This window comes from Meriones unguiculatus, chromosome 7 (genome assembly GCF_030254825.1).
Source record: "Meriones unguiculatus strain TT.TT164.6M chromosome 7, Bangor_MerUng_6.1, whole genome shotgun sequence".
Taxonomy (NCBI): Eukaryota; Metazoa; Chordata; class Mammalia; order Rodentia; family Muridae; genus Meriones; species Meriones unguiculatus.
The window spans coordinates 1,454,875-1,482,626 of NC_083355.1; the positions used below are offsets into that span (position 1 = coordinate 1,454,875).

A 27,752-nucleotide genomic window follows, 5' to 3' on the forward strand; every position below is an offset into this window, starting at 1 on the left:
GACACAGAAACCTGTTAGATTTTTGATAAGCCCTATGCATGGGGCCTGAGCAGCTATTACCCTCTAAGAGATCTTGTCTGCTCCCCAGCCAAAATTCCCATAAATGCTTGCACATTTTTCCATTTGGGCTGCTTTTCTCCATCCTGCCAAACCTCAGGGCTAGCTCCTCCCAGCCACCTGCTTTTAGTTCACTGTAACTTGTGGTGACCCTCTCCTCCATTTCTCCGGTGGTCCTCATGCAGCCCCCGAATCCTGGAACCTTGGTTCCGCCACTCCTTTCTGCCCAGTCCAGGGTGTAGGGTGCGGGGATAACTGTGGAGGCAAAGTTTACACAACTTTGCATATGTGAGAGTTTGCTCATAGAACAGTAAAGATGGGGGGGGCAAGCAATTAACATTTGAATACATAGTAGGTCAACCCCAACTGGTATTTAGACACTGAACAGGATTCCCGGAGGCCTTGGCCTTCACAGAAAATCAGTGTTAACTTGGGAGAGGCAGGAATTCTTCCCCAGGACCTTTGAGAGTGAACAGAGTCCTCCTCAGGCTTTGATTTGTGACCTCTGCCTTCCATTTTAAGCCATCAATTCTGTGAGTTTATTATGGCAACCTGAGAAAGTAACAGAACCAGGAAGTGCTACAACAAATCAAAGTACATTTCTGTAGAATGAAATGTTACCAAATGGAACATATTAAAGTATTCATGTTTTGGTGGTGAATTCACAGAAAGTATAACTGAAATACATGTTAAATCAAAGTGAACATTTTCCCCTGTGGCACTCACTGTTAAGTCTGAGCAGGAGTACTATTGTAGCCTCCTTAAACTCTGTAGTCCCTCCTTAGAGACCCACTTCAGTTCTTAGCATAACTGTAGCTCCTCTGTTAACACCTGCTGTGGCCGTTAGCATATCAGAAGCCATTTTGCCTTCAAGTCTCCATTTTGATCATAAGGTGAAATTAAGTTCAAGTTCTCAGGCCTATGTGCCCAAGACCAGGATACAATTCAGTAGTTCAATACTTGCTGCTTAGAATCAAACAATAGATGATAAATGCATGTTCTGCTAGAATTAAAGATCGTAAAATCCTGCTATGTTCTCAGAAAGCTGGAAAGCACTAAAGCTCTCCTACCATAAATCCCAGCCAACTAGCTTAAAGTGCTTTGTCTGGCCACCTAGATACAACACAATACACTTGGAACAAAACATTATGCTTAGCTAGTCAAAATGATGTAATGCTGCTCCCCTTGCTTCCTATACCTGGTTACCTGGTTACGGTTTTTTCTATTTAAAAAAAAAAAAAAAAACTGCCTTAGAAACAGACTGGAGTCATAGTGTGGCTCCCCAGCCCGGATCATATTCCCGACTGGTGGGTTTTTGTTCAGCATTTGTGAGTCCAGTGTTCGAGTGGTCAGTGTGCGGCTATTCCTGAACCCATAACAGGTGCCACATTAATCCCAGGTGTGTGAGAGCATCTCTTCAAACACTGAGATTCAAAATTGATCACATACAACTATGTCTTCAGCTGCCCTGCGAAAATGACTGCCATGCAGAGAATTCCCTACCCAGAAAACGCTCTTTTACCTGATATTACTTAGACAATTTGGCTACAGATTGCTCAGTAGTTAAGAGCACCTGCTACTCTTCCAGAGGGCCTGAATTTGGTTCCCAGCATCCACATCTGGTGGCTTATAATCACCTGTTACTCCATCTCCAGGGAATCCAACTTCCTCTTCTGACCTCCGAGGGTACCCTTACCCATATGGCATACACTCATATAGACACACACATAAAAATACAGACAAAAAACGCGCGTTACGGGTGGCACAATGTTTTTGCAAACATTTGGAGATGCACGTTGCTGGAAAGCAGCTGCATCAAATTAAATGTGGGTTTTATAAGCAAAATCAAAGCTACTTGTAGTGAGGTAACTAAAATCAGGCTGCCAGGTGGGAAGTGGGCTCACTGGCTCTCCCTGTGAGATTCACTTCCGTTCTAGGGTGTTGGGTGAGGCAAAAAGGGGATGAGAATATCTTAGTCATTTGAAGAACCGTCACAAAAATTATCCAAGATTTATACATACTAGAACTATGATTCTCACAGTTCTGGAGACCGAGGACAACAGAAAAGGGGTTAAAGAGCGGAGGGAAGGGGCCACTGAGGAGATCAGGGAACAGGAGGACGAACAGTAACAGCAGCTGTTTCCACAGCCATCTAGTTTGACTGCGGTCAAACTGGGTCCAAACCTGTGACAGAACACCCCAGACAACAGTCCTCCAAAGGGGCTGTGTCCTGTGAGGCTCTTGTCTTAAAGAGTTAGAGATTTGCCTTGGGGAGTCTGCGTCTGTGGGAAGACTTGTGAGTCAGACGGTTGTGTTTGTCTCTGTACGGCGTGTCCGTTGGGAAAAGCGAGGGCACGGCGAGGAGGGGCTCGGTTCCCGGTCGAACGCCTGCTCGGTGGGAACGCGGCGAGCGTTCCGGGAGATTGTGCGCTGTGGGCAGGCGTGTCGGGCGGGTCTGTCCTCTAGCGAGCCCTCGGGTCCCGTCTGTCCCGCCCTGCTTGCGGGTGCTGGACACCTACCTTCCTGCGCAGCGTCTCCGACCCGGCCTGACCCGCCCCTCACGAACGGGCTTGGCGCTTCTCCCGCACCCACTTCCCAGGGTAGGACGTAGTTGGCGCGCCGTGCCCGCCGGCTGGGCGCATGCGCACCCGAGGTCCGCGCGCCATGACGACACACGTACGACGCAAGCCCGCAGGACCGTCGCTTCCGGCCTCGGCGGCCCTAGCGCCGCGCGACGGGGTAGGTCGTCTGGCTTTGAGCGGTATGCGGTGCTGAGGAGCGGCGGTCTCCACGACGGCGTCATGAACCTCCTGCCGTGTAACCCCCACGGCAACGGGCTGCTGTATGCCGGCTTCAACCAGGACCACGGTGAGGCCCCGGCCGTGCGGCGGAACCGCAGCCCTTCCGGGGCACCGGCGCTGCCGCGACGGCAGGGCCCCGAGACCTCGTCCCGCCCCGGGGTCGCGGGCTCGCCCCGGCGGCGCCTGCGGGAGACCCGCTCCCTTCCAGCCCGGGCGCCCGCCGCGTGGCCGCACCCCACCCTCCCGCGCGCGCTGTCTCGCCTTCTGCTGGGTGCCGAGAGCCCGCAGACGCACTGCAGGGCGTGAGGGTCTCAGGCGTTTTCGTTGCCGTCGGGTGGCCTAGCCGTAGTCCGGGAGAAGCTTGTCGTGGTCCTTGTGGGCTGGCACCTTGGTGAAGTGTAGCTCTTCGCCTCGATGCGGGTCCTGGCCGTACACCCTGCGCTCCCCTCTAGTGTTTTCTTCTGTTCAGGAGAATTAAAGGGTTTAGATGATTGGCCTTTTCGGAGGTTGGAGTCTTGGGGTTCTTGACACTACGTGCTGTGCTCCACGATATGGGCGGGGACCTCCTTTGGTGTGGTTTGTACCCTCTGTCCCAGATGTCAGATTCTTCTTTCTATTCTATTTTAATTTTTGTTTTCCTCGACATGGTTTTTCTGTGTATTCCTGGCTGTTCTGGAATTTACTCTGTTGACTAGGTCGGCCTTGAACTCAGAACCGCCGCATCTGCCTCCGGGAGTGCTGGGATTAAAGGATGGTGTTACCACACCCAGCTAACTTCCCTTTTCTACTCCCCCCACACACACCAGGAAGAAGAAAAGAGTAAAATCTTCTAAGAGTTTTAGCATCTTAGCTTTCATATATATGATTTTGAGGGAACTTAAGCAAGTGTGTGATTTCCTGTCTCAGAAAAATGGACTTGAATTTTGTTGTTGGCTGGCCTGGAACTCTGACATCTGTCTCCTTCCACCTCCGCACCCAGCTGTTCTGATTTTGAGATTTCGCTCTGCAGACTGTGGCCGCCTTAAAACTCCACTGGTCCTCCTGCAGCACCACACCATCCGTCCCTTTCAGGATATTTTAGGGAGTTTATTTTGAGGTGCTAGGATACAAAAATTAAATACCTTTTAGTCGCTAGTGCTATTGTATATCTCATCTGCATATATAAAGTGCTAGGCAACTGCGGTTTGAAGGATGCATTCAGTACAATCAAAACCTATAGTATAGCTGTGATATTTCTAAAGTAAAGCCAAGTAAAAGGAGAAAATGTGCATATCCTGTGACAAGTGTATAAAGCTTTGCTTTAGATTGGAGATGGGCAAAATTATTATTGTCATTTGAAGGCACAGACAGATCTCAGATGAGAGCAGTTATAGTCAAGTATGGTGGCCTTGAGCCAGCATGGGATTCCCAGCCTGGTAACTGCAGTGTCAGGCTTGGTCCCATTGTGGAGACTGTGAAGGAACACATTTAGCATTAACATGTTAGGGGTGAGATGGGTGGTGGGCATCATGACTAAACATTCTGAATTTTCAAGAGCAGGAGATCAGTAGATTTTTAAATAAATTTTGGTAATTAAACCTTTTACAGAATTAATAGTTATACAATTCCTTTTAGCCAGGTGAGGTGGTGCCACCGCTAATCCTCACTAGCACTTGAGAGGCAGAAAAGGACACATCTCTTGAGTTTGAAGCTAGCCTGGTCTACAGGATGAGTTACAAGACAGTCAGGGCTACGCAGAGAAACTCTGGCCCCAAATACCAAAGAGAAAGAGCAAATGAAGGAAAGAGAGAAGGAAGGAGAAAGAAAGAATAGCTTTGAGCCACCATGACCAACTCATTGGGTTTAATGGGACCCTACAGTGTCATAGCATTAGAGGCCATGACCATCATGGCAGTGGGGAAGCAGGCAGGCACTGGAGCCGTAGCTGAGAGCTTACATCTGGTCCACACACGAGACAGAGACGGGAATGGTGTGAGTGCTGGGGAACTCAGAGCATGCCCCCAGTAACACACCTTGTCTAACAAGGCCATACCTCCGAATCCTTCCAAAACAGTTTCTCCAACTAGGCACAAGTACTCAAAATTGTGAGCCAATGGGGGCCACTCTAACTCAGACCTTCACAGGGGTGTAGCTCAGGGAGAAGAGTGTGCACCTACTAGCATTTCCCTTAACTGGGAGTGTGGAGGCAAGAGGATCAGGAGTTCCAAGGATCTTGGTCTACATGAGACTTTGTCTCAAAAGGAAATCAACTTTAATACCAAGGTTTTTGGCTACGCTTAAGCCTTACAATATGAGCTCACATCAAGCACTTGAGTCAGTCACAATTTGGTTATTTTAGATTTACTCTTGATGTTTTTTGCTTTTTTTTCAATTTATTTTTATTATGTATACACTGTTCTGTCTGCATGTACACCTGCAGGTCGGAAAAGGGCACCAGATCTCACTATAGATGGTTGTGAGCCACCATATGGTTGCTGGGAATTGAACTCAACCTCTGGAAGAGAAGCCAATGCTCTTAACCTCTGAGCTATCTCTTCAGCCCCCTTGTTTTTATTTTGAGACAGGGTTTCTCCATGTAGCCCTGGCTGGCCTGGAACTTGCTCTGTATACCAGGTTGGCCTTGAACTCATAGAGATCCTCCTGCCTCTGCTTCCCAGGTGCTGGGATAAAAGGCATTTGCCACCACTGACTGGATGTTCTTAGTGTTTCAAATACTTGTTACAAATTGGATTTAGAAATCACTTTGTGTGTGGGTGTGTTTATGTGTGCTGGAATGCTTGTGTATGACAATGTGTGCAGGTACACATGTAAGCACACCCATGGTGGAGGCCAAGGCAGGCAACAGGTGTGTTCTCCTGTCGGTTCTGCTCTTTCATCTCTTGAGACAGGGTCTCTCCCGGAACCTGGAACTTGCCTCCAGTTAACATGCCGGCTAGTGGGTGTCTCTGGCTGCTGGGGTCCAAGATGTCACTGCCCCTCAATGACAGGGTTGTAGGTATGTGGGCCTGTATGGCTTTTATGTAGGTACTGGGGACTTGGACTTAGTTCTCATGCCTGCACAGCAAGCATTTTTACTGCTGACACCTCCATAACAACAGGAATCCCTGTTAAGTACATTTGCAGGGATTGGAAGGATGATTGAGTGGTTCTTTCAGAGAATGGGGGTCTGGTTTCCAGTACCTGTGTCACGTGGTTTACAGTCCTCCAGCTCCAAGGGGTCTGATACCCTCTTCCTTCTTCTCCAGGCACTGCATACAGATACATACAGGCACACAGACACATAAATAAAAATAAATTTTAAAAGTTAAAGTATATGTGTCTATAATTTTACTTATTTATTTTCTTTTTTGGTTTTTCTGTATAGGCCTGGCTGTCCTAGAACTTGCTCTGCACACCGGGCTGGCCTCGAACTCACAGAGATCCACCTGAGTTACAAGTGTGCACCACCGCTGCCCAGCTACCTGTAGTTTTAAGTTGCTGAAATTACTTTATGTCTGAGCCATCTCTCCAGACTCATTGCTGGGTTTTGTTTTGTATTTTCAATGAGGATTTTTTGTTTTGTTTTGTTGTATTGGTTAGTTTGGTGGTAAACCCTTTTCATCATTGCATAATGTTTCTTTGTTGGAATATGTCACGATTTATTTAACTGTTTTACCAGTGGTGGCATTTTGGGGACCCCCCCCCGTGATTATAAGTGCCACTGCATTTACTAGACGGCATTGTGAGCATATGTTCAGTTTCTGGTGTGCTTGTATTCCTTCCTGTCTGCCCACACTCAAGAGTTCTCAGTTCTACAGCCCAGTGCGCTTCTGGCTGCTGTGTGTGGATCTTACTATGCTGTTTTGTTTGTTTTTCCTGATTCTGTAGATTATTGGCATCTAGATGTCCACATTCTCTTCATCTGTTCTCATTTTCTCCTCCTTTCTTCCGTCCTTTTTTCTTTTTCCTGGATTACATGATTCCAGTAACTTAGAGGATGTTATAAGATAGCACAGTTTTATAACTAAGCACTTGAAAATTTCCAATTCCAGGCCATACAAAGTACATTTTAGAACACAAGAGCTGATTTAAAAGTTGGTCTCCAGTACACAGCTGTCCTAGTCTTTGGGTCTCTTTCTGTGGTTTTGAGTGTGGCTCGGGAGGCTCTTTCCTGCTTGGAAGACTGAGAAAACAAACCCTGGCTGTAGAGGTGAGGGGGAGGCCAGAGCTGGTCGAGAAGGGCCGCAGGGGCCTCAGGACTGCCTTCCAGGGATTACTCTGCAGGTGGAAAAGCTCAGCCTTTTGTCTCCTTCCCTAGTTGAGAGTCCATGACCCCCGTCCCCTTTCCCAGCATGCTGCACATCCCTTGATCCTGTGTATTCACACTGACCAGGATTGTGTACTTCCGAATCCTCCCTCATACGTCAGTGTTGTCACTGCCAGTCCAGGACCTGACACAGTACTCCAGCACTGTGTTCTAGGAGGCTGTTGAGAGTCTGGCAGAACGTGGTCCACAGGAGGGCCAGAAAAGGGTCCTCCAGCGGGGAAACTGCATGTCAAATGGCAATCTGAAGTACATCTGTGTAGTTTTGCCTTTAGTACACAGCTTACATGGTTTGAACGTGTGACAGGTTTCCCTGGGCTGTAGGCAGCAGTGGGGATTAGCATGTCTCTTTCATATTTCTTGCTTTAGGGTGTTTTGCATGTGGAATGGAGAATGGATTCCGAGTCTATAACACCGATCCACTCAAAGAAAAAGAAAAGCAAGGTAAGAGAATGATGGTCATTTCCTGATTGCCCCCTTATTAGCTCCGTCTAGAGACAGGGGCTTAACTGAGAAGTAAGCAGAGTTTGACCCTTGGTAAACTAGGGCAGGACTGCCTGTCTTAACAGGCGTTACTTGTGTTGTCTGTGTTTGGAAACAGATGTGGCCAAGCTGCGTTTTTAATAAATTGTCATGCTTCCCCTTTACATCTGCAGTCCCTGCTACTTCTTCTCGGAAGAACAGGTGCCTTGAATACAGGGCACTTTCACACTTTTACTGAACTAGAAAAATCAGATCATGGGTTGAATTGGTGTGTGGGACTCCTAAATAAACTGGTGAGTGTCCAGCGCTTACAGAGCGCTAATAGCTGAGTACTGTGGTGCACATCTGGAACCTTGGCGTCCTGATCTTGGCGCTCTGCAAGCCGAGGCGGGAGGATTGTGAGCTCAAGGCCACACACGCTGTCATGACACAACAGAATGGAAAAAAGAAAATTTTGTTTATTATGATAAATTCTAATTCTTCCAGCTTATTTCAGTGTCGTGGTCCATGTTTTTTTTTTTTTTAATTTCTAAATATTAAAAAGTGTTTTCCCTGCATGTAAATGTCTGTGTACTTCATGCATCCTGGTGCACAAGAGGCCAGAGGAGGGCATCAGATCCCCTAGAACCAGAATTCTAGACAGTAGTGAGTTATCACGTGTCCGTTAGGAATTATTGAACCTGGGTCTTTGGGAAGAGCAGCCAGTGCTCTCAGTTGCTAAACCATCTTTTTAGCTCTCCAAACTGTGTTTTCATAAAATATAAATTTTCAAAACTGGAACCAGAAATTGTACAGGTAAGTAAAATAATTGTACTTTTCATTCCTCTGATTGGTATTTATAAGTAGGGGTTTTTTTTGTTTGTTTGTTTGTTTTTTTCCCAGCTTAGTTTCTCTTATTTATTTTTTCCTCAACACTTGGCAGTTGCTGGTTTTACCTGCTGGAATAGTAAAGCACTAAAAATAAATGAACAGACTTCAGATGAACCATTGAAAGTGAACAATAGTAATCCCGTTCTCCCCAAAGTTGGGTTTTAAATTTTCTGATTCCAGAACTGTTTCAGCTGAGGTCACACATGTCTGTATTCAATGCTCTGGAGGCTGAGGCAGGAGAATGGTGAGTTGTAGCTATACAGGGAGGCCCTGTCTAGCACAGCACCAAGCCTGGTGTGATGGTGCAGGCTTTTAATCACAGTGCTCTGAGTTATTAGTATACAAGCGAAAGCGGTTTGTTGTGTCGTAGCTTAGACAGTCGTGGACTGCGCTGTTTGTAACCTGGAAAAGTTTCAGTTTGAAGAACCTTTTTTTAGTTTGGAAGTGTGTGTTCGTTTTATATACATAAACTGGTTGTATAACAACTGTACTTAAAGGATTTCAACTAAGAAACTTGGGGAAAAGACACTAAGACAGTTTTTTCTTTTTTTGGGGGGTGGTGGTGTTGGTTTTTCGAGACAGGGTTTGTCTGTGCAGCCTTGGCTGCCCTAGACTCACTTTGTAGACCAGGCTGGCCTTGAACTCACAGAGATCCACCTGCCTCTGCCTCCCTGAGTGCTGGGATTATAGGAGTGTACTACCACGCCTGGCTCAACAGCCCTTTTTAAATTCACCCACATCACCTATGATTCAGCAGTTTCTAATTAAGAAAAACCAAGGATAGGTAGTGCTGAATGCCCTTCGTTAGAATAGCAATTTCCTTGGCTATGTCCCGCCTCTACAGCTGTGTGTGCCTGCAGTACAAGTGTCAAAAGGCCTGAAGAGAGATGCCATGGCCCCTCAAGGGAGAGTGCATGTCTCTGTCCATGAAAGCACAACAAGAGATCGTTTTTACGATGAGAAATTAGATTTTCCATTAAAAAAAAAATAACTCAATAAAAATAGCAAAGTTAGGAGATGAGTTATACAGGTCAGAAGCTGAGATGAGACTAGGACAAGCACTCTGTCGCTGTATGAAGCTGTGTGCTGCTCATCTGTCTTACTGGAATGACAGGAGATCTTCTGTGACAAGGACTCCTCTTCCTCAACTTGCTTAGATTGTTCTGCCTGTCCTACAAAAGCCTTTAACCTTGCCTTTTGCTGCTTTCTTGAATTGGCCTGTGAAGCTCTTCTCCCTGACCCTGACTCCCCACTCCTGCCAAAAAGAAAAGCCCAGAGGCCATTTGGGGGTTTGGAGACTGAAATCACATACTAAGCATCACTGTCTTCACAAAGCTATACCTTCAATCCTATTTGTCTGTTTATTCATTTATTAGCCAAGGTCTCACAGTGTAGACGTGGGTGTCTCAAAACTCCTGAGTATGTAGTGTAGGCTGGCCTTGAACTTTGATCCTCCTGCTTCAAGCAGGCCTATGTCAACTTCGCTAGGCCTCTTGTTTTAACTCTTAGATCTAAGGTCTTAGGTCAATTTAGAACTTGACATTGATGTTCTGAATTGGATCTGTCAGCCAGAAGTAGTCATGAAGGGAAAAGCAGATGTCTGACCTTTTTACGTTTTCTTTCTCTCTGTGTGCACACAGTAGTGAACAAGCACTTACGCGCTTGTGAGGCCAGAGGTCAGCCTCAGGTGGTGCTTCTCAGTTGCTGTCCACCTTGTTAGTTTGTTCTTTCTATTTTTATTTGATTTATTTATTTTTAATGAGACCTTTCTCCCTCATGACACCTGTATTTTTAACATAGGTGCTGGGGATTCAACTCAAATTTCCCTAGCCCCTTTACTTTTTAATTAAATACTGCATTTAGGATATTTTGTTTTTGAAAAGGCATAAGGAAGAAAATAACTGCTAACAAAATTGTAAAACATTAATACTTTTAGGTTGCATGTGATGGTTCATGCCTATATTTGAAGCACTTGAGAGGCTGAGGCTGGAGGATTGCTCTGAGTTTGAGCTTCCTGAGCTTCATAATAAGTTCCAGGACAGCTGGGCTACTTCAGTATGAGAGCCTGTCTCAAAACATTAAAATATAAAACAAATAAAAGTGTTTCAAAAGATCTCCCTACCAGCCTTTAGTGAAATTTTCAGTATTTCCTTTATGTAAATACTTTTGTGGTTTTGAAGCTCTAGTCTGAGTCACTGCGCTGTCTTGCACTCAGCAACAGTTATTTCACCGTTAGATGGTCATGTGTTACTGAATGATTTGGTGTGGAGAGGTTGAACACGTTACGCGGAGAGGTCTGCATTAGTAAGGGTAACAGTGAGTTTAAGGTCACACAGTATTAAACTTTCTCCCATTCGAACAGAGACTAAAGAATGCACTGGTTATATCTTGATAATTCTCAGATTGTTGCTACTTGCTTTGTTTCTAAAACTAATTGAGCCAGCATAGAGGAGATAGTCACTCTGCTGTTACCCTGGGTCTAAGCAGTTTTTAAGTAGAACGTTTTGTTTGTATCATGAGTAAAGACTCTAAAACTTAGTGAATTAGTTTTTTTTTTTTTTAAGTGTACACATAGGTGTTGTTCAAGAGATCTGTTTAACAACAGAAATTTAACTTTTTCATCTAGAAAGAGCAGAATTCTTCTTCCTCCTTCCTGGTAACTACACCTCTGTCTGACTTGATTTCTTAGAGGCTTCCTGTTCTGGCCTTGTTGTGACTGCTTTATCTCACTTAGCAGCAGCCCTCAAAGGTCCACTTGTGCTGCAGCTATGCCAAAAGACAGTTTCATTGTGTGCGTGTCCGTTAGTGAACGTTTGAGCTAATTCTTGGGTCTTGTGAACAGGGTTAGGATTGTGAACACAGTCAGATGCTTTGTTTTCAGCCCTTTTGGGTACATACTGAGAAGCAGGGTTGATGAATTCTTTTTTCTTATTTATTTTTATTTATTTTATTTTGAGACAGAGTCTCTCTATTAATGTAGTAGCTCTGGCTGTCCTGGAAGTTGCTATGTAGACTAGGGTGGCCTTGAACTTACAGAGACCCACCTGCCTCTGCCTTAGAGTATGGGACTAAAGGGACTACTACAAGTTAAGTTTTCAGGATTTTGGTGTTGTTTTTTTTTTTGTTTGTTTGTTTTTGTTTTTGTTGTTTTTTTGTTGTTTTTTTGTTTTTTGTTTTTCTCCAAGACAGGGTTTTTCTTTGTAGCCCTGGGCGTGAGGTCCTGAACTTTGTAGACCAGGCTGGCCTCAAACTCACATCAATCCGCCTACCTCCACTTCCCTGAGTGCTGGGGTCAAAGGTGTGCACCATCATGGCTGAGGAATGCTAAGGTTGAAGGGTCAGTGTTCACCAGCAGCTGTGTCCTGTTGCATGGTGAGTAGGTTTAAGTAAATGAGTGGCCTCTTGTGTTGACAGGATAGAGAGACCTGTGGGCTGTTCCATTTTGGAAGCCACACATCTAACCCACGGAGAAGAGCCCATTATAGCTATTTGTTGGTGCTAGGGCTTTACCCTAGGTGCTTGTGCATTCAAGGCAAGTACTGTCCCGCTAAGCCATTGCCTCAAACCTCTATTGCAGCCATCTGAGTGTGCACAGTAGACACCTCTTAGTAGACCCTGAATTATCCTGAGGCTGCTGTGTCAGAGAGCAATTAACTCATCTTTGAGAAAAGCTGTTTTTCAATCCAGATAATATTAACTGTAAGACCTTTCTGGGATTGTAACTAGACCTTGAAAGAGCTGATTTTTTTGGACCCTCAGCTTGTTTTTGGAAGCTATGACTAGAGAGGTCAGTCTGTTCCAGAGACCTTGCTTCCTTTCTTGGTAGTGTTTTCCCCCGTGGTTCCAGGCACTCCAGTCTGCTACAAGACTAAAGAGACCTGTGCTGCTAAGGTACGTGAGTCCCTGCAGAAGAAGGGGGTTTGTCCCCAGGTCGCCAGTTACTTTACTTGAGAGAGTGTGGGACATCTATTATTGTTGTCTCAGAAGACATGGGAAATCTATCTGCCTGCCTGCCTACCTACCCGCCCACCCACCCACCCAGGTCTTGTGCATGTAGAGTAGGTATTCTTCCCCCAAGTTGACCTCGCCCTGGGAATGTTCTGAACATCACATGCTTAGTAAACGAATGGTGGAATAATTATCACACCCCACACAGGAAGCATCTAACTGACCTTTGCATTAGGGCTTTTAGTATATTTTCATTTATCTGCTTATTTACTTTTGAAACAGTGTTTGTATGTAGTAAGGCTAGCTTTTTGCTCTTTACTTTTTATTGTTTAAATTTACACACAAGTTTTCATCTACATGCTTGCCTTGGTACGCATGTTGAAGTAAGGAAAGATTTGTGTGTCCTGTTTTATACAGTTCTGGGGATCAAACTCAGATTGTCAGGTTTGCAGGGCAAGCTCTTTACCAGCTGAGCCATCTTGTCTTAATGCTCATCCTCAGCCTCCTGAGAACTGGGATTACAGGTGCAGACTACAACTGCTTGTGTCTTCATTTACAGATCTTGCTGCATCTTAAAATATGAAATTGGGAGCTGGGTATGGTGGTGCATGCCTTTAATCCTAGCACTCAGGAGGCAGAAGCAGGTGGATCTCTGAGTTCTGGGTCAACCTGGTCCACATAGTGAATTCCAAGACAGCTGTGGCTATGTAAAGACACTCTTTTTTTTTTTCTTTTTTTTCTTTTTTTTTTTTTTTCTTTTTAGGCACTATCTTTAAACAAACACACACAATTGTTTGTGTGTGAACTTAGGTAATTTTAGGTATTTTCCACTTTTTACTTTTCTAAGACAGCAGTTCTCTGTGTAGCCTTGGTTTTCATGGAATTGCTTTGTAGATCAGGCTGGCCTTGAACTCACAGAGTTGAACTTGCCTCTGCCTCCCAAGCCCTGGGATTAAAGGTGTACATTACCACGCCCACCTCACTTTTTAAAAAAATATTTATGTGTATTGGCACTTTGCCTGCATATATGTCTGGGTAAGGTTATTGGATCCCCTAGAAGTGGAATTACAGATAGTTGTGTATGCTGGATGCTGGGAATTGAATCTAGGTCCTGGAAGAGCAGCCAGTGCTCTTAATCGCTGACTTAACCATCTCTCCAGCCCCTGTATTGTTCCATTTTTTATGGAATTAGTTTTTTAAGTTTGTGCTTAGCTTTCAAGAGACTGTTACTCATAATGACAAGAGCTAAGAGAAGTCAGAAAAGCCCACTACTTGTTTTCTAAAGCAGCCACTATTTCTACTTCTCTTGGTATTTGGTTACAAATTGATGGTTAGGAATAAAGTGCCCTGGGAGTGCTGGTGCACACCTGTAGTTCCAGCACTTGGGAGGCGGGCAGCTCTCTCTGAGCTCGTGGCCAGCGGGATTTACAGGGGGAGTTCCAGGACAGCCAGGGCTACCCAGAGAAACAAAAAGCAAGCAAACAAAGAGTAAAATGCTAGCCGAGGTACACCTTTAATTCCAGCACTCAGGAGGCAGAGTTAGGCCAGTCTTGTCTACGAAGAGAATTCCAGGATAGCTAGGCTGTTACACAGAGAAACCTTGTCCTGAAAAACCTAGATAGCTTAGATTACATTAAAAGTTAAAGACTAAAATATTAGGGTCTGAAGGGATGGCTCAGCAGTCAAGAACACTTGCTGCCCTTTCTGAGGACCAAGAATCAACCCTTGGCACCACGTGCAGCTCACAGCTGTCTGTGCCTCCAGTTACAGGGTTTCTTACGCGTTAGGCACACACATGGTGCACATATTCATGCAAGCAGAGCACCTGTACACATACATAATCTAAGAGTGAAATGCTGACTAGGTTAGGGGTGCTGGTACATACAGTTAATGTTAGCTAGCACTCAGAAGGCAGAGAGGCAGGCACATCTCTGTAAGTTCTGTGCCAGCCTGGTTTACTTAGTGAGTTCCAGCTTGCCAGGGCTACCACAGTGATAAACTGTGTAGCATGAAATAGTTTATGTGCCTGGCCCTTCAAATAACCCTATACCCTTCATTGTCAGTTGGCTCTTGGACTTCTGCGAATAGGAGAGCATATAAAAAGCCAGCAGAGACAGAAAGGAGAATAGGAGGAGGCAAAAGTAGGAATGGGGAGTAGGCAGGAGTGGAATCCAGGAGACAGAAGAGTAGAGTCAGAGAAGACAGTTGATTCAAGAAGAAAGAAGATTGAGTGTGGCCAGAGAGAAGAAAAGAGATTGAGCAAAGTATGGCTGAAGATAAGAGTGACAGTGAGTTGGGCTAGCAGAGTGAGAAGACAGTTGGTGGCAGTTGAGCCAGAGAAGATACTGTTAAACTGTTAGAAGAACCCACAAAGTAGCCGAAAGAAAGCAAAAAACAAAAAAGACTAAAAGCTACAACCCTGTCTCAAAAATAAGTAATTACATAAAATAAAATAATAAAATGCTGAGTTTTAGGTTTACTCTTTTTAAAAATTAGGTAACATTTTAACTTATCTTTTTTAAAACTATCATTTCAGAATTTTTAGAAGGAGGAGTTGGCCATGTGGAAATGCTATTTCGCTGTAACTACTTAGCTTTAGTCGGTGGTGGAAAAAAACCGAAGTACCCTCCCAACAAAGGTACAGTAGTCCTGTCTTTAAAAGCCTTGTCATGTACATAGTATCCTGAACTTTGTAGAGAGTCTTGTGTCTGCAGTGATACGAGAGCCTCTCTCTTAGCCCCTGGAGGTGTTGACCCTGGAAAAGAAGCTTCCAGAAAGTGTCCAGATCCACGGTAAGGCTGGTTGTCAACTGTTAATGAGTAAGGTGTGCTTCACCTGTCAGTTGGTGTGGTGAGAGTCTTGATCAGGGTCAGACAAGGTGTAGGAAACATTTTTCCTCTGCTGAAAGCCATGGACTCACTGACGTAGAACAAGGAGCCAGGTTTGCTGTGGGTGCATGCACAGTATTGTTGGTATGTGTGAGAGGAGATTACAGGTGAGAGGTGAAGACTTCGTGCCCTTAGCTGAGCTAGTGATCTAGCTTTTGTTGGGAGGAGGAAGTGAACACAACTTACCTAAAGGAAGAAAGCGTGAGGGGAAAGAGACTTAGAAAGAAGGGGAAAGTACAGAGAAGATGGAAGGTTGCTGGAGAAGGGAGTGGGATATACCTTGGGGATGGTAGAGAAAATTGAGGGTGTACTTGGAGAGTAAGATAGTGCCTGGTAGAGAGTTGAAATAGCAACTCTCAAAATAGAAAGGGTTTTGAGGATGGGTGGGCAGCTCAGGTGTGTAGTGCCTGCTGGCATTTGTTAGGCCCTGGTTCTGTTACCAAGGACTCATGTGCAAAGGCGGAGGTGATGCTGGGTCCCGGGCTTACCGTTCTCTGTGCACTCAAGTGAGGCTGGCCCTGTACTGTAGTTCTGCCTTTGCTGTAGAATCAGGAGCAGAGAAATGAGAGACAAAGGTAGTGTAGCTCTGAGATAGATCTTGCCCCTTCTCGTTTTCTTTGAGGTACTGGGAATTGAACCGAGGTGCTCTATTCCCAACCACCTCGCATTATTTTTAAAGATTTAAAACATTATTTATTTACGTGTGTGATAGGGAAGAGAGAAGTTTCAGGAATTGGTTCTCTTCCCATCATGTGGATTCCAGGTATTGAACTCAGGTTATCAGACTTAGTGGCAAGGACCTTGGCCTATTGGACCTTCTGTTTACTGCCTGCCTTTTCCTTCTGCCTGTTTCTTCCCTCCCCTCCCCCTTTCTTTATGGTGGTAGGAACTGAACCCAGGGCCTCAAGGGCCATGCTAGACAGTATTCAACAGTGAGTCTTTCCCAGGCTTTTTTGTAATCCTGAGACAGGGTTTCTCTGTGTAGCCCTGGCTGTCCTGGAAACTCTCTAGACCAAGCTGGACTCAGACTTAGATTCACCTGTCTCTGTCTCCCAAGTGCTTTATGTATGTATGTATGTATGTATGTATGTATGTATGTATGTATATGTGTTTGCTGTGCACTGCATGTTTATGGATGTCGGAGAAGGCCAGAAGAGGATATTGAGTTCCCTGGACCTGGAGTTGTAAGTGATCATGAGCTGCCAGGCATGGGTGCTCCGCACTGAACTTGTGTCTTGGAGAGGAGCAGCCAGCACTCGCCACAGAAGCTGTGTCGAGCCCCAGTTTTCATTGTCTGACACAGGCTTCTCTCTGGCATTTAAACACTTGGCAGCTATAGTCAAGTTTTAGCGCAGTCAGGTGAGGCTGTGCTTGAAGTGCATAAGGCAGTTGGTTTCCTAAGAAACTGTACCTGTGTCTGCTGCATAGGGGTGGAGTGCAGTGGGTAGGAGAAGGGTCTCAGGGTAAGCCCCACCTACCTTATCAGCTTGGCTGGACCCCACCATTGCCAGGCACGTCTTGTGGGCTGCTTGGCCTCGCATTCAGGCGCTGTGTACAGTTGCCCTGCGGGCAGCCTGTGATATGCGCTCTGCTGTTGCAGTGATGATCTGGGATGACCTGAAGAAGAAGACCGTCATCGAGATCGAGTTCTCCACAGAGGTCAAGGCCGTCAAGCTGCGGAGAGACAGGTGCGTTTGCGGCTTCTCTTCTGGGGGAGCTTCGTTTCTTTGGAAGTAGATCCAGTGGATAGTGTGTTAAATGTCGGTAACTGTAGCTTGTGACCCACAGCCAGGAAGAAGAGCTTGCTCTTTCTCCCCTGAGGAAGGCTGGAAATTAGATTGGCTTCTAGATTCTTCAGAGGGACATTCTGGGTAGGCAGGGGATGCTCCGGTCTCCACGTACAGCACCACAGTGCCAGGCAGGCCTTAATAATGCAGATGCTTGACCCAAATTAATCTTCTATTTGAAAACGTCTTCGGTGGTGTTTTGTTCTGTTTTTGTTTTAGTTTGTTGAGTCAGGGTTTTACTAAGTAGCCTAAGTTGGCCCTAAAGTCTTGCTATTCTGCCTCAGTTTCCCAAGTGGCAGGAGGGACTTCAGGCATGTGCCCCTGCTCCTGACAAAGCTTTCTTAATTATATAAGTGATTTAAGAATATGAGTGGATGTTTTGCGATGTGTATCACCTTGCTAATCTCTTGGTGATTCTCTAAGCTCTCGGGTCTCTTTGAGGCTGACTTCTGCAAGGTGGTGAGCCCTCGGCTGTGCTCAGCCTCGTGCTTTAGTCTTCTTGGCCACATTGGGACCTGTCTCTGACAGGAGTGACGGTACACGCCTGTAATTCCAACACTTGGGAAATGAAGGCGCCGCCCTCAAGTGTATAACAAGCTCAAGGCCAGTTTGAGCCATGTGAGACCCTGTCTCAGCACTCAGTAATCGGGCAAGAGGACAACTGTAAGTTTGAGGCTAAGCTACAAAGTGAGACCCTGACAAAACAAAACAAAACAAAACAATAAAAGCCCAGTCCCTTTTGTATGATGTCCTTTCTGTGTTTTGAGTTTCAGTAATGGGAACAGAAATCACAAAATGCTTGCTTTACTTTTGGGGATAGGAACTCTGATTGCATTTTTCTTTCCAGAATTGTGGTGGTTTTGGACTCGATGATTAAGGTGTTCACATTCACACACAATCCCCATCAGTTGCACGTCTTTGAAACCTGCTATAACCCTAAAGGTGAGGTCTGCAGGGGAAGAGCAGCGGTGGGAAATTGGTTCATGTGAGGACAAAGGCAAGGCCTGGGTGCCCTGTCCCCAGGTTTGGGTCCTTATCTGAGCAGTGGAACTTGGGTGGGTCTGTCCTGCACACACTTGGGCACTTTGAAGGAGTGCTGGCTTTTGCTTCCCTGCCTGCCTTGTGCTCCCTTAGCACCCAGGGTACGAGTTCTAAAGCAGCACCTCACCACTGTCTGCGGGGTTCTTTCTCTGCTGCCAGCCTCCCCAGCAGTTTTGAGCTACCACTTACCACACTGGCCTTTTCTTCCTTTCTTTGGTGTAGGCTGTTTATGGCTGATTTGTGTATTCAGTGTCATCCTCATACTGTTGTGAAAACAGTGGGTTTTTTCCCCTTGTGTTATAAATTACATTACTCATCCCTCCCATCTTTCCCTTCTTTTTTCTCTCTTCTTTCCTTTCTTTTTAATGAAGTCTTACGAGGTTGCTCGGGCCAGTCTTGAACTTTGGGACTCAGCTTCCAGAGTAGCTAACAGCCTCAGACTGGCCTCCAGCTTATTTCTGCCCTCTGAGTGCTGGGACCTTTACAGATGCTGTGCTCATAACTCCCTGCTGAGAACCATTAATTTTCATACTGGTTGTTTCTGTTTTCTGTGTTGTTCCTTTTGTTTTGACCAGTAAGAATCAAAAATCTCTTTTGGACTCTCCGTTATTTTTCAGTGATCCATAGGCCAGTACATTTTGCCATGATTGCTGAAACTTTCAAGTTAATCTTAAGATTATGTAACAGCAACCTTCTAGTCTCTACAAAAAATTTTGGTCCTTTAGGACTTTTGTTCTGCCTCATCTAACTCTCCCTCTCAGCCTGTGTGCTTTGAAGGCTATGAATGACTTAGACACAGGCAAAGCTGACTTTTCCAACTTTTCCAGCGTGGCCTTGAGAGCTGTGTCTGGGTTACTATTTACAGGTCTGTTTTGTAATTTTTTTTTTTTTTGTCTTCTCAGCTGGTATTATGAAGGACGGGCATCTGATAAATGTGTTCACTAGTAAACTGTTCAGCAAGTGTTCCCAGGTATAAACAGTCTCCTGGGCAGTAGCTGTGTCAGCCCTGATACCCTTTTCTCATACTCTTTTTAGTGACAACAGTTCCAAGGTAAATGCGCTCCACAGGTAGTTGTGATCTCCCAACCAATTTTCTCCGTCTCTGCACAGGCCTCTGTGTCCTCTGTCCCAACAGTAACAACTCCCTTCTTGCCTTCCCCGGCACTCACACTGGCCATGTACAACTTGTGGACCTGGCCAGCACCGAAAAACCACCAGTGGACATTCCTGCACATGAGGGTGTCCTGAGCTGTATTGCTCTCAACCTGCAGGGAACAAGAATTGCAACTGCATCTGAAAAAGTAAGTGCAGGCCATCTCCGCCATCTCTGCCAGTCTGACCTAATTATGACAGGGATCTAGGCCAGGCCTTCACACACCCATCTGCTTTATTTCCTGTTCTTTTCAACCCAGTTTGTTGTTCAGGCATGATAAAGATAGAAGTCTGACCTGGTGTCTGTAATGCCAGCCCTTGGGAGACTGAGACGGAGAGGACATTAAGTTCAAGGCCACTCAAGGATGTAGAGGGACACCTTTTGTTTGATGACACTTCACAGCTGTCTTTCACACCTGCCCAAGAATACTTCCTCATTGAACTACCACATCTTAAGATTTGGTACTTCGACTACTGTATTATTTTTTTTGTTGCTGTGATAAAACACAGAGCAACCATGGAAGAGCTTGATTTATACTCCGGAGGGAAAGTCCATAGTAACCCAGGGAGCATGGCAGCAGATAGCTTGACCAGAAAGCTGAGAAGTCACATCTTCAGCTGCAACCCTGAACCAGAGAATAAACTAAATGAGGTTAGCCAGTTTGTTCTCAGAGCGCCCACAGTGCTCTATCTCCTGAGGCAGGGTTCTGTCTCCTAAAGAGTCCATAATTTCCCCAGATAACAACAGCCAGGGCCAAGGAGTCACACATTTGAGCCTTTGGGGGCCACTGCTTATTCCAGCTCCCACAGCCATGTTATGTTCTCTCTTGTCTGAAGTGAAAACCGGAACTGCATACCGGCTTTGAGATAGTGGCATCGATGTGGGGGAGCAGGGATAACCTCATGAAGTTGATTCCTTTTTACATTTATGTGGGTTCTAGGTTCTGGTTGCCGGGTTTGTGCTACAAAATGTTTGCTTACAGACCATTGCACTGGCCACAGCCTGGGCCAGTGGCATATGCCTGTAATCCCAGCATTCAAGGAGGCACAGTCAGATCTCTGAGTTTGAGGCCAGCCTGGTCTACAAATCCAGTTTCAAGACAGCCAGGGCTACACACAGAGAAACCTTGTTTCAAAAAACAAAACAAAACACCAAAAACAACAAACAGTATCACTTAGTCTGAAATTATTCGTTGGAGTGAGCCCACAAGCCAGTGGTCTGTGAGTGGGTTCAGCTGGGAGCCTCGGCAGCAGCTGTGCTCCACTGTCTAGCTGTTGCTGAGCAGTGTATATGGACAAGTAGCAGAGAGTGAGCAAGTCCAGCTGCTTCCTGTCCTGGGAAACCTAGGGATCTGCAAACCCTGCTTTTCAGAGTGACATTAAAAAACCACAGGTAGCCCACAGTGGCCAAGATGTTGTGATTTTTCTGCCTCAGCCTCCTGATTGCTGAGCTTATGAGCTGACTAGACAAGCACAGTTTTACAGTTTTATGGAAGTTTAGAAATAGGATTTTCCAGCTGGAAGTGTAGCTCAGTTGCTTGCCTAACATACAAATCCCTGAAAATGATCTCCATACAGATGCTCACCTGTAATTCCAGTACTCAGGGGGTGGAGATTAAGAGAACAAATCTCAGCAGGCTGATATGTATAAGACTCTGTCTTTTCTTTTTCCCCAAGTCACGATTTTTCTGTGTAGCCTTGGCTGTCCGGAACTCACCTTTTAGACTAGGCTGGCCTGGAATTCACAGAGATCCACCTGCCTCTGCCTCCCAGAGTCCTGTGTGTGCCACCACAGCCTGGCTTTTCTTTTCTTTTTTAATGAGTATGGATGTTTTGTCTCCTTGTATGTCTGTGTATCACAAGCATCCCTGATGTCCACAGAACCTGGAAATAGAGTTACAGACAGTTGTGTGACACCTGCTGTGTATGCTGGGAATTGTACCCGGGTCCTCTGGAAAAGCAGCCAGTGCTCACAACCACCAAGTCTTCTCTCCAGCCTCCCCAAGCCCCGATCTAAAACAGAGCAGCTGGCATGGGTAGAGTGGTTCTTCGGCAGAGGGTTCTTTCATATCCTTTTCCGTAGAGGCTCCATTTTCAGCTCCCTGCACCTTACCCCTGTGTGTGTGCAGGTGTGAGCCTGTGCAGGTCCATGTGTGTGTGCAGGTGTGAGCCTGTGCAGGTCCATGTGTGAAGGCCACAAGCCAGCTTTAGATGGTCAAGTAGCCTTGTGCTACGAGATGCTCTGCTCTGGCTGGAACTCCCCAAGTGGGCTGTGCCGAGCAGCTAGCGAGAGCCCTCTGTCTCTGTATCCCGGGTGTTGGGATTTCAGTGTATGCCATTCCTGGCCTTTGGCTTTTGTCTGTTTTTTTTTTTGAGACAGGGTTTCTCTGTGTAGCCTTGACTGTCCTGGACTCACTCTGTAGACCTTTAACTCACAGCCACTGCCTCCCTGAGTGCTGGGATTAAAGATATGTATCACCAAGTCTGGCTCATTTCTGGCCTCTTAAAAATAGATTTTGGAGGCTGGAGAGAAGGCTTAGAGGGTAAGAGCACTAGCTGCTCTTCCAAAGGTTCTGAGTTCAATTTCCCAGCAATGACATGGTGGCTTCTAACAATCTACAGTGAGATCTGGTACCCCCTTCTGGTCTGCAGGCTCACATGCAGGCAGAATACTATATTAAAAAATGAATCTTTAAAAATATAGTTTTAAAAAATGGGTTTTATAGCTCCAACTCTGATCATCCTTGGACAAGCACTTGACTAACTGAACAGTGTTCCCCAGCCCCTTACTGGGGATTGCTGGCCAGTCATTGTAACTAAAATGATGAGCCCCAGGTTCAGGGAGAGAACGTGTCTTAAAAATTAGGGTTGAGAAGGCTGGACAGATGGCTCAGCAGTTAGGAGCACTCGCTGCTGTTCCAGAGAACCCAGGTTCAATTCCTAGAACCCACATGGCAGCTCACAACTGTCAGTAACTCCTGTTCCAGGGGTCCAACACCTTCATACAGACATATGTGCAGGCAAAACACCAGCGTACACAAAAGGAAAAGAATGTTAAAAACAATGATGGTTATGGAGGAAGGATGTCCCTTTCTGAGGACGCGGGGAGAAGGATGGGGGAAGAGGGAGGAAGGGTAGGACTGGGAGGAGACAGGGATGATCAGTATCTAAAGGGAATAAATTTAAAATTTTTTTAAATATATAAAAATAAATAAGATGGCTACCATTGACCTGTGGCCTGTTGACATTCAGGTATGGATGGACACTCACACACACATACAGGTCAGAATCCACTAGAAATAGGGGACATATGTGTTCTTTCCCACTTTGTTTTCTCAACTCAGCAGTGCCCTATAAATTTACCAGTGTGTTTTTTCCCCCTCAGTGATAAAGATAGAACTCAGGCCTTATGCCACTAGGCAGCCACTGCACCCCTGAGCTGAACCCCCGTGCCACCTTAGGATGATTCGGCTCAGTAGTCTGTGGGTGCTTTGTTTTATTTTCTTTTGAGAGTTTCACTAAGTATAACCTGGTATGCCGTAAACTTGGTGTCTTTTATACCATCATGCCTAGCGCCAACATTTTTATGGATACAAATATTTAGTAAATACACACCCTAACCCTGAGATATTCACCTGTTCCTTATGAAATATGCTCTGTATAGCTCTGTATAAAAGAGAGCTTATTTTACCCAATGTCAGGCTGTTCTGTTCTGTCAGTCACAAACCCTCTTATATGCCTTTCTGTTGCTTGCAATATTTGTATTACACGTCTAGAAACTATAGCCAGGCTTAGTGGCTTACATCTGTAATGCTAGCACTTGGAATTGGAAGCAGGAAAGTTGAACCAGGGCAGGTGGATCAGCCTTGGCTGCAGGAGTGGGGCTCTGGCTGCCCTGGTGGTCTTCTTGTTTGGGGCTTTTGTTTTCATTTTTGTTTGAGACAAGTGTTTACTATGTAACCAGGCTGGCCTCAAACTCAGAAATCTACCTGCCTCTGCTTTCGAAGTATTGGGATTAAAAACATGCTCTACCACCCCTGGCTTTTTTTTTTAACAAGTTTATTTTAAAGGAATACTGTTTTGACACTGGTGTCTGTAATAACTAACGTTTTTTTTTTTTTTTTTTTTCCCAGAGTTTCTGTGGGCTTCATCTTGTTAGACTTGCAGCTTTGTCACTGTAGGACTCAGCATTGTGTTTGGGAGGTCCAGCGGTTTCAGCGGATTGCAGGCTTAGGTTTATAGTACCAGGTTGCCAGGTCAGCTTCACAAAACTGACCATCATGTTTGTCCCAGAACCATAACTGACTAAGGGTCTTTGCTTTTAAGAAACCTTTTGTTAAAGTTTCAAGTCTTTTGAGCACAATTTTTCCTCAGGTTGATGCAGTTTATGTGGATCTTCTGGCCTTTTATTTTGTGTTACCTAATTTCCTGAGAGGATGGGTTCATGCTCTTCTTGATTCCTGTCTGGGGTGGTGTCACTCTAGCAAGTAACAGATCTTTGAGGAACGGGCAGGCAGGGAGCAGTCAGGGCCACCCCACAGGGAGACTTCTTCTGACCCCGCTTCCACTGTGCCTGAGCTGGCGGACAGGAGACTTGCTGAAATGTAGGTGATGTGGGTGACGGAAGAAAGGGCTGTTGAGCTGGGTGTGGGAGGACTGCTGAGTTCCAGGTCAGCCTGGTCTACAGAGTTCAGGACAGCTGAGGCTGCTCAGAGAAACCCTGTCTCAAAAATGAAGAAAGAGAAAGAGAGACAGAGAGAGAGAGAGAAGGAAGGAAGGGAAGAAAGAAAAAGAGAAGAGAGAGAAAAAGAAAAGAAAAAAGGGCTGTTGGGGCCAATGGGTTCTTAATATAAATGGTTTCAGACTAATGAAAGAGCTATAAATTGTTGATAATGAAACACTTCACTGTTTTTCAAAGGGGACCCTTATAAGAATATTTGATACTTCATCAGGGCATTTAATCCAGGAGCTACGAAGAGGATCTCAAGCCGCCAATATCTATTGGTAAGAACTTTCTTCTGGTGCAGGGGTGAGGAGGGCTGAGCTGCTAGGTTCTGGGTTTCACTTTGTATTGCTGACTTTGAATTATGGGAAGTGTGCACAAAGATGCACACTTCTGTCCCAGCAGGGATCGGTTGGCCAGATTTTGTCTATTGTTTCTGTTCCAGTTTACTTCCCTGTAGCGTTTGATGGTCGAGGCCTTGCTGATTTGTCTGTACTTGTAGCCAGTTGGCTTCGAGTGGACATTTTGTCTGTGAGGTCCCAGTGTCTTTAGCGCTAAAGCCTAGCCAGACAGGACTTCATACCGTGGCTACAGCAAGAGCCTGGCACCACCCTGGTTATTGCTAGCCTGTGGGTATCGAGCCAAATCTGGGGGACTGTGTGTGCCTGGGTCCTGGTTCAGCACATTCTCCCACATTCATGCTGTCAAGACAGAATGCACATGGCCATTGTCTGCTGCAACACACTTGGTAGCCGCACTGTGCGCCTTTCTCACCCAGACCTCCTAAACTGGCACGCAGAGCATCTCAGGAAGCCCCACACCTTTCACTGGCACACAGGCATCAGCAGGTTTTTTTTTTTTGGGGGGGGGGGCGGTGAACATCGTGTTCCCTGGATTTTGGCTTGGGTCTCGGCCCCTAGTGGATGCTTCTAGCCACTGCTTTCAATATGGCAGTGCAAACACGGGTGTAGGCTAGTGTGCTGTGCAGAAGGCAGGCGAGTTCGCATGCTGGCCCTCTAGGTCTGCACAGACACAAGCCCTGTCTGGTTCCTCTGCAGCATCAACTTCAATCAGGACGCCTCTCTGATCTGTGTGTCCAGCGATCATGGCACTGTGCACATTTTTGCAGCTGAAGATCCAAAAAGGAATAAACAGTCAAGGTGGGTTTCACAAGTGTTGTGGTAGGGAATGGCCCAAAATTAGAGAGTTACCTCTACTTCCAACAAGGACAGATGTGGTGTTGGTGAGCTCCTTCGTAGCTCATTCATTTGGTGTTTGTAGTTTGAATCTGAATATAGAGTGGTCTCATACCCACTGTCCCACTCACCCAGGGCGTCATCACCTCAGGTTCTAGGCAGCTTGGCTTCTGAGCGCTGCCATGCTGTTAGGTGGTTAGTCTGATGGCAGGAGAGCCCTGTGCCCCTTACTGTGCTGAGAGCCATGCTGTCTTACTAAAAAAACCATGAATTTTTATATAAGAAATAAGCTGGAGAGATGGCTCATCAGTTAAGAGCACTGACTGGCTTAATTCTCAGTACCCAGAGGACAGCTCTCAACTAGCGTCAGGAGGACCTGTTGCCCTCTTCTGGCCTGTCTGGGCACCAGGCATTTATGTGTTGCACAGACAAATGTGCAGGCGCAACACCCATACACATGAAATAGTATCAATTAATTAAAAGTAAAAACTGTCATAAACTGTTAAAGACTTGAGCAGCACTCTGGAATTAAGCCAGTGACTTGTGTAATGTAACTTTCTTTTCTTCTTGTCCTTATAGTTTGGCATCAGCCAGTTTCCTTCCAAAATACTTCAGCTCCAAGTGGAGTTTTTCCAAGTTTCAGGTTCCCTCGGGCTCTCCGTGCATCTGTGCCTTTGGAACAGAGCCCAATGCAGTCATTGGTAAGTGGCCTGTCCTGTGGGGACCTCGGCGTGTGGTCCAGCCTGCACACTCTCCATGATCCCTCTCTTCCTCCATGGCTGGGTTGGGTCCTACTCAGAGCCGCCAAGCGGTCAGGGTGCTGTCAGTACCTGCCCTCTAGGCTCCCCATTGCTGTGAGAGCAGATCTGGGCACCATGAGGATGAAGATGGCTGTTTTCTGGAGCCAGCCCTCCCTGGATGAGCATGCGCCTGGGCGAGACCTCCTGGCCAGCTGTGATCAGTTCTTGAGGCTCGTTTGGTTTTGTTGTGCAAGGTAACCATCGTGTATTGATGTCTCTCTCCCAGCTATCTGTGCAGATGGCAGCTACTACAAGTTCCTGTTCAGTCCCAAGGGCGAGTGTGTCCGGGACGTGTGTGCACAATTCCTGGAGATGACCGATGACAAGCTGTGACTGTGACTGTGCCTGTGAGTGCAGCTGATGCCACCGCCCAGCGCCCTCTGGATTCCTGGGGCTGGTGCCAGTGCCCCAGGCCCGCCAGGGAGGGGCTCAAGGACTCTCTCGAGGACCTTGGTCTTGAAGCCATACGTGGTTGTCTGCCTTCCTGATCAAGCCTTCTCATTCCCATAGTAAAGGAATCACCGCGGTCTGCACACCCTGGCTCTGGGCGTCTTGTGCCATTGCTGGCCACTACCCTTTAATTCAACTGTGATGTTAGCGTTAGTGGTCCCACTTTCATGCCTGTAGGCCTCCTGCAGTCCCTGGGGACTATCCCAGCACGAATCGGCGGAAGCTTGTAGGAGTGAGCGTGCCAGGGCTTACATCAATACAATTTCCATAGGGTAACACTAGCATCTCACCCAGCAAAGTGGTCCCTGCCACACGTGAGGAGCACCACAGAGTACACACTAGGGTGCCCTGATCTCTTTGGGCCATTAGAGTGAGTCATTCTGCCAGAGAGCAGAATGCTTGTGGCACCTCCTTGAGGCTCAGTCCTCGGGCTGCAGGGGGCAGGGGCAGGGGCAGGGTCTCCTGTTTAGTTTGGGTTAAAGCAGAACTTCCCATTACCTGTAGGGAACAGAGTAAGACAGACTTTAAAATTAGTCCCAGAAGAAAGCGTTCTTTGACTTTGGGGCCTTCTCAGCGCCGCGTCCGCGTGCCTCTAGCTACCGGTGTGGAGGGGGCTGCCTTGGCCTGTGGCGTCTAGCCCGCCTCATCTCTCCCAGCATCCACAGGGAACACACTAACACTGGGGATGGCAGGCACATCCTGGTACTGATGCGGACTATAGATTCCGGGTTCTGTACCACCTGAGCTATATGTTTAGTTTTTTGTTTTTTTTTTTTTCCTTCTTTTTTAATGTATCTTCTAAGAATCTCAGTTTTGCGGTTTTGATTTCAGGTTGCAAACATTTAAATTGTGCACAGCAGCAGGTTCTCAGTTCTGCCAGTCCCTTCATGCTCCTGTACTCAGCTAACTGTGGATTTGATGTCAAGTATGCATGTTACCTTATGTGTATTTAATCATGAAACTTAATTTTGCACACTTGTTTGTACTGTTTTCTTTTAAATAAAAGTGACTAATTTTGTTGTATTCTATCTGTAGAGCAGAGCCTTGTGTAATAAAACAAAATGTCCTCATTCCTGAGTACATAATGGGTTTGGGGGTCCCTGTAAGCTGTTCTGTTGGCAGGAGAGTGCCCTGTTCTGTGGGTACCTCACCAGCACAAACGCTGAAAAGGGAAACTGAGTTTGTGCAGTTTAGGGCCGCCAGAGAGCAGGTGCAGACAATAGCTGCTGATCCGTCAATGTCAGTGCCTCCTG

The 27,752-nt window shown here is 46.2% G+C and overlaps 1 protein-coding gene and 1 long non-coding RNA gene across 3 annotated transcripts in view; one reads left to right on the top strand and one right to left on the bottom strand.

The window, feature by feature from the left end:
* Positions 1 to 2,702, bottom strand: part of LOC110548817 (uncharacterized) — a 13,812-nt gene extending 11,110 nt beyond the window's left edge. Inside the window, exon 1 of the long non-coding RNA XR_002476420.2 lies at positions 2,577 to 2,702. This is a non-coding gene — a long non-coding RNA (uncharacterized LOC110548817). The remainder of the gene's footprint in view (positions 1 to 2,576) is intronic.
* A 19-nt stretch (positions 2,703 to 2,721) lies between these two features.
* Positions 2,722 to 27,527, top strand: Wdr45b (WD repeat domain 45B). Of its 2 annotated transcripts, none has more exons than XM_021637390.2 (10): positions 2,722 to 2,925; positions 7,531 to 7,605; positions 14,999 to 15,100; positions 16,951 to 17,038; positions 17,985 to 18,079; positions 19,289 to 19,479; positions 24,249 to 24,334; positions 25,112 to 25,213; positions 25,829 to 25,950; positions 26,276 to 27,527. In XM_021637390.2, exons 1-10 carry the CDS (start codon positions 2,859 to 2,861, stop codon positions 26,380 to 26,382), a joined length of 1,035 nt encoding a protein of 344 aa, XP_021493065.1. In that variant the 5' UTR covers positions 2,722 to 2,858; the 3' UTR covers positions 26,383 to 27,527. The 2 variants fall into 2 exon arrangements, with proteins under 2 accessions (XP_021493065.1, XP_021493066.1); XM_021637391.2 differs by lacking the exon at positions 2,722 to 2,925 and adding an exon at positions 7,818 to 7,937.
* Positions 27,528 to 27,752: the final 225 nt, after the last annotated feature.

Excerpts from the sequence above, each read along its gene's own strand:
- Wdr45b (XM_021637390.2), top strand. The coding sequence starts at position 2,859 with ATGAACCTCCTGCCGTGTAACCCCCACGGCAACGGGCTGCTGTATGCC. Across the intron at positions 7,606-14,998 it reads CAAAGAAAAAGAAAAGCAAG|AATTTTTAGAAGGAGGAGTT; the intron begins GTAAGAGAATGA and ends CTATCATTTCAG. Across the intron at positions 24,335-25,111 it reads CAAGCCGCCAATATCTATTG|CATCAACTTCAATCAGGACG; the intron begins GTAAGAACTTTC and ends GTTCCTCTGCAG.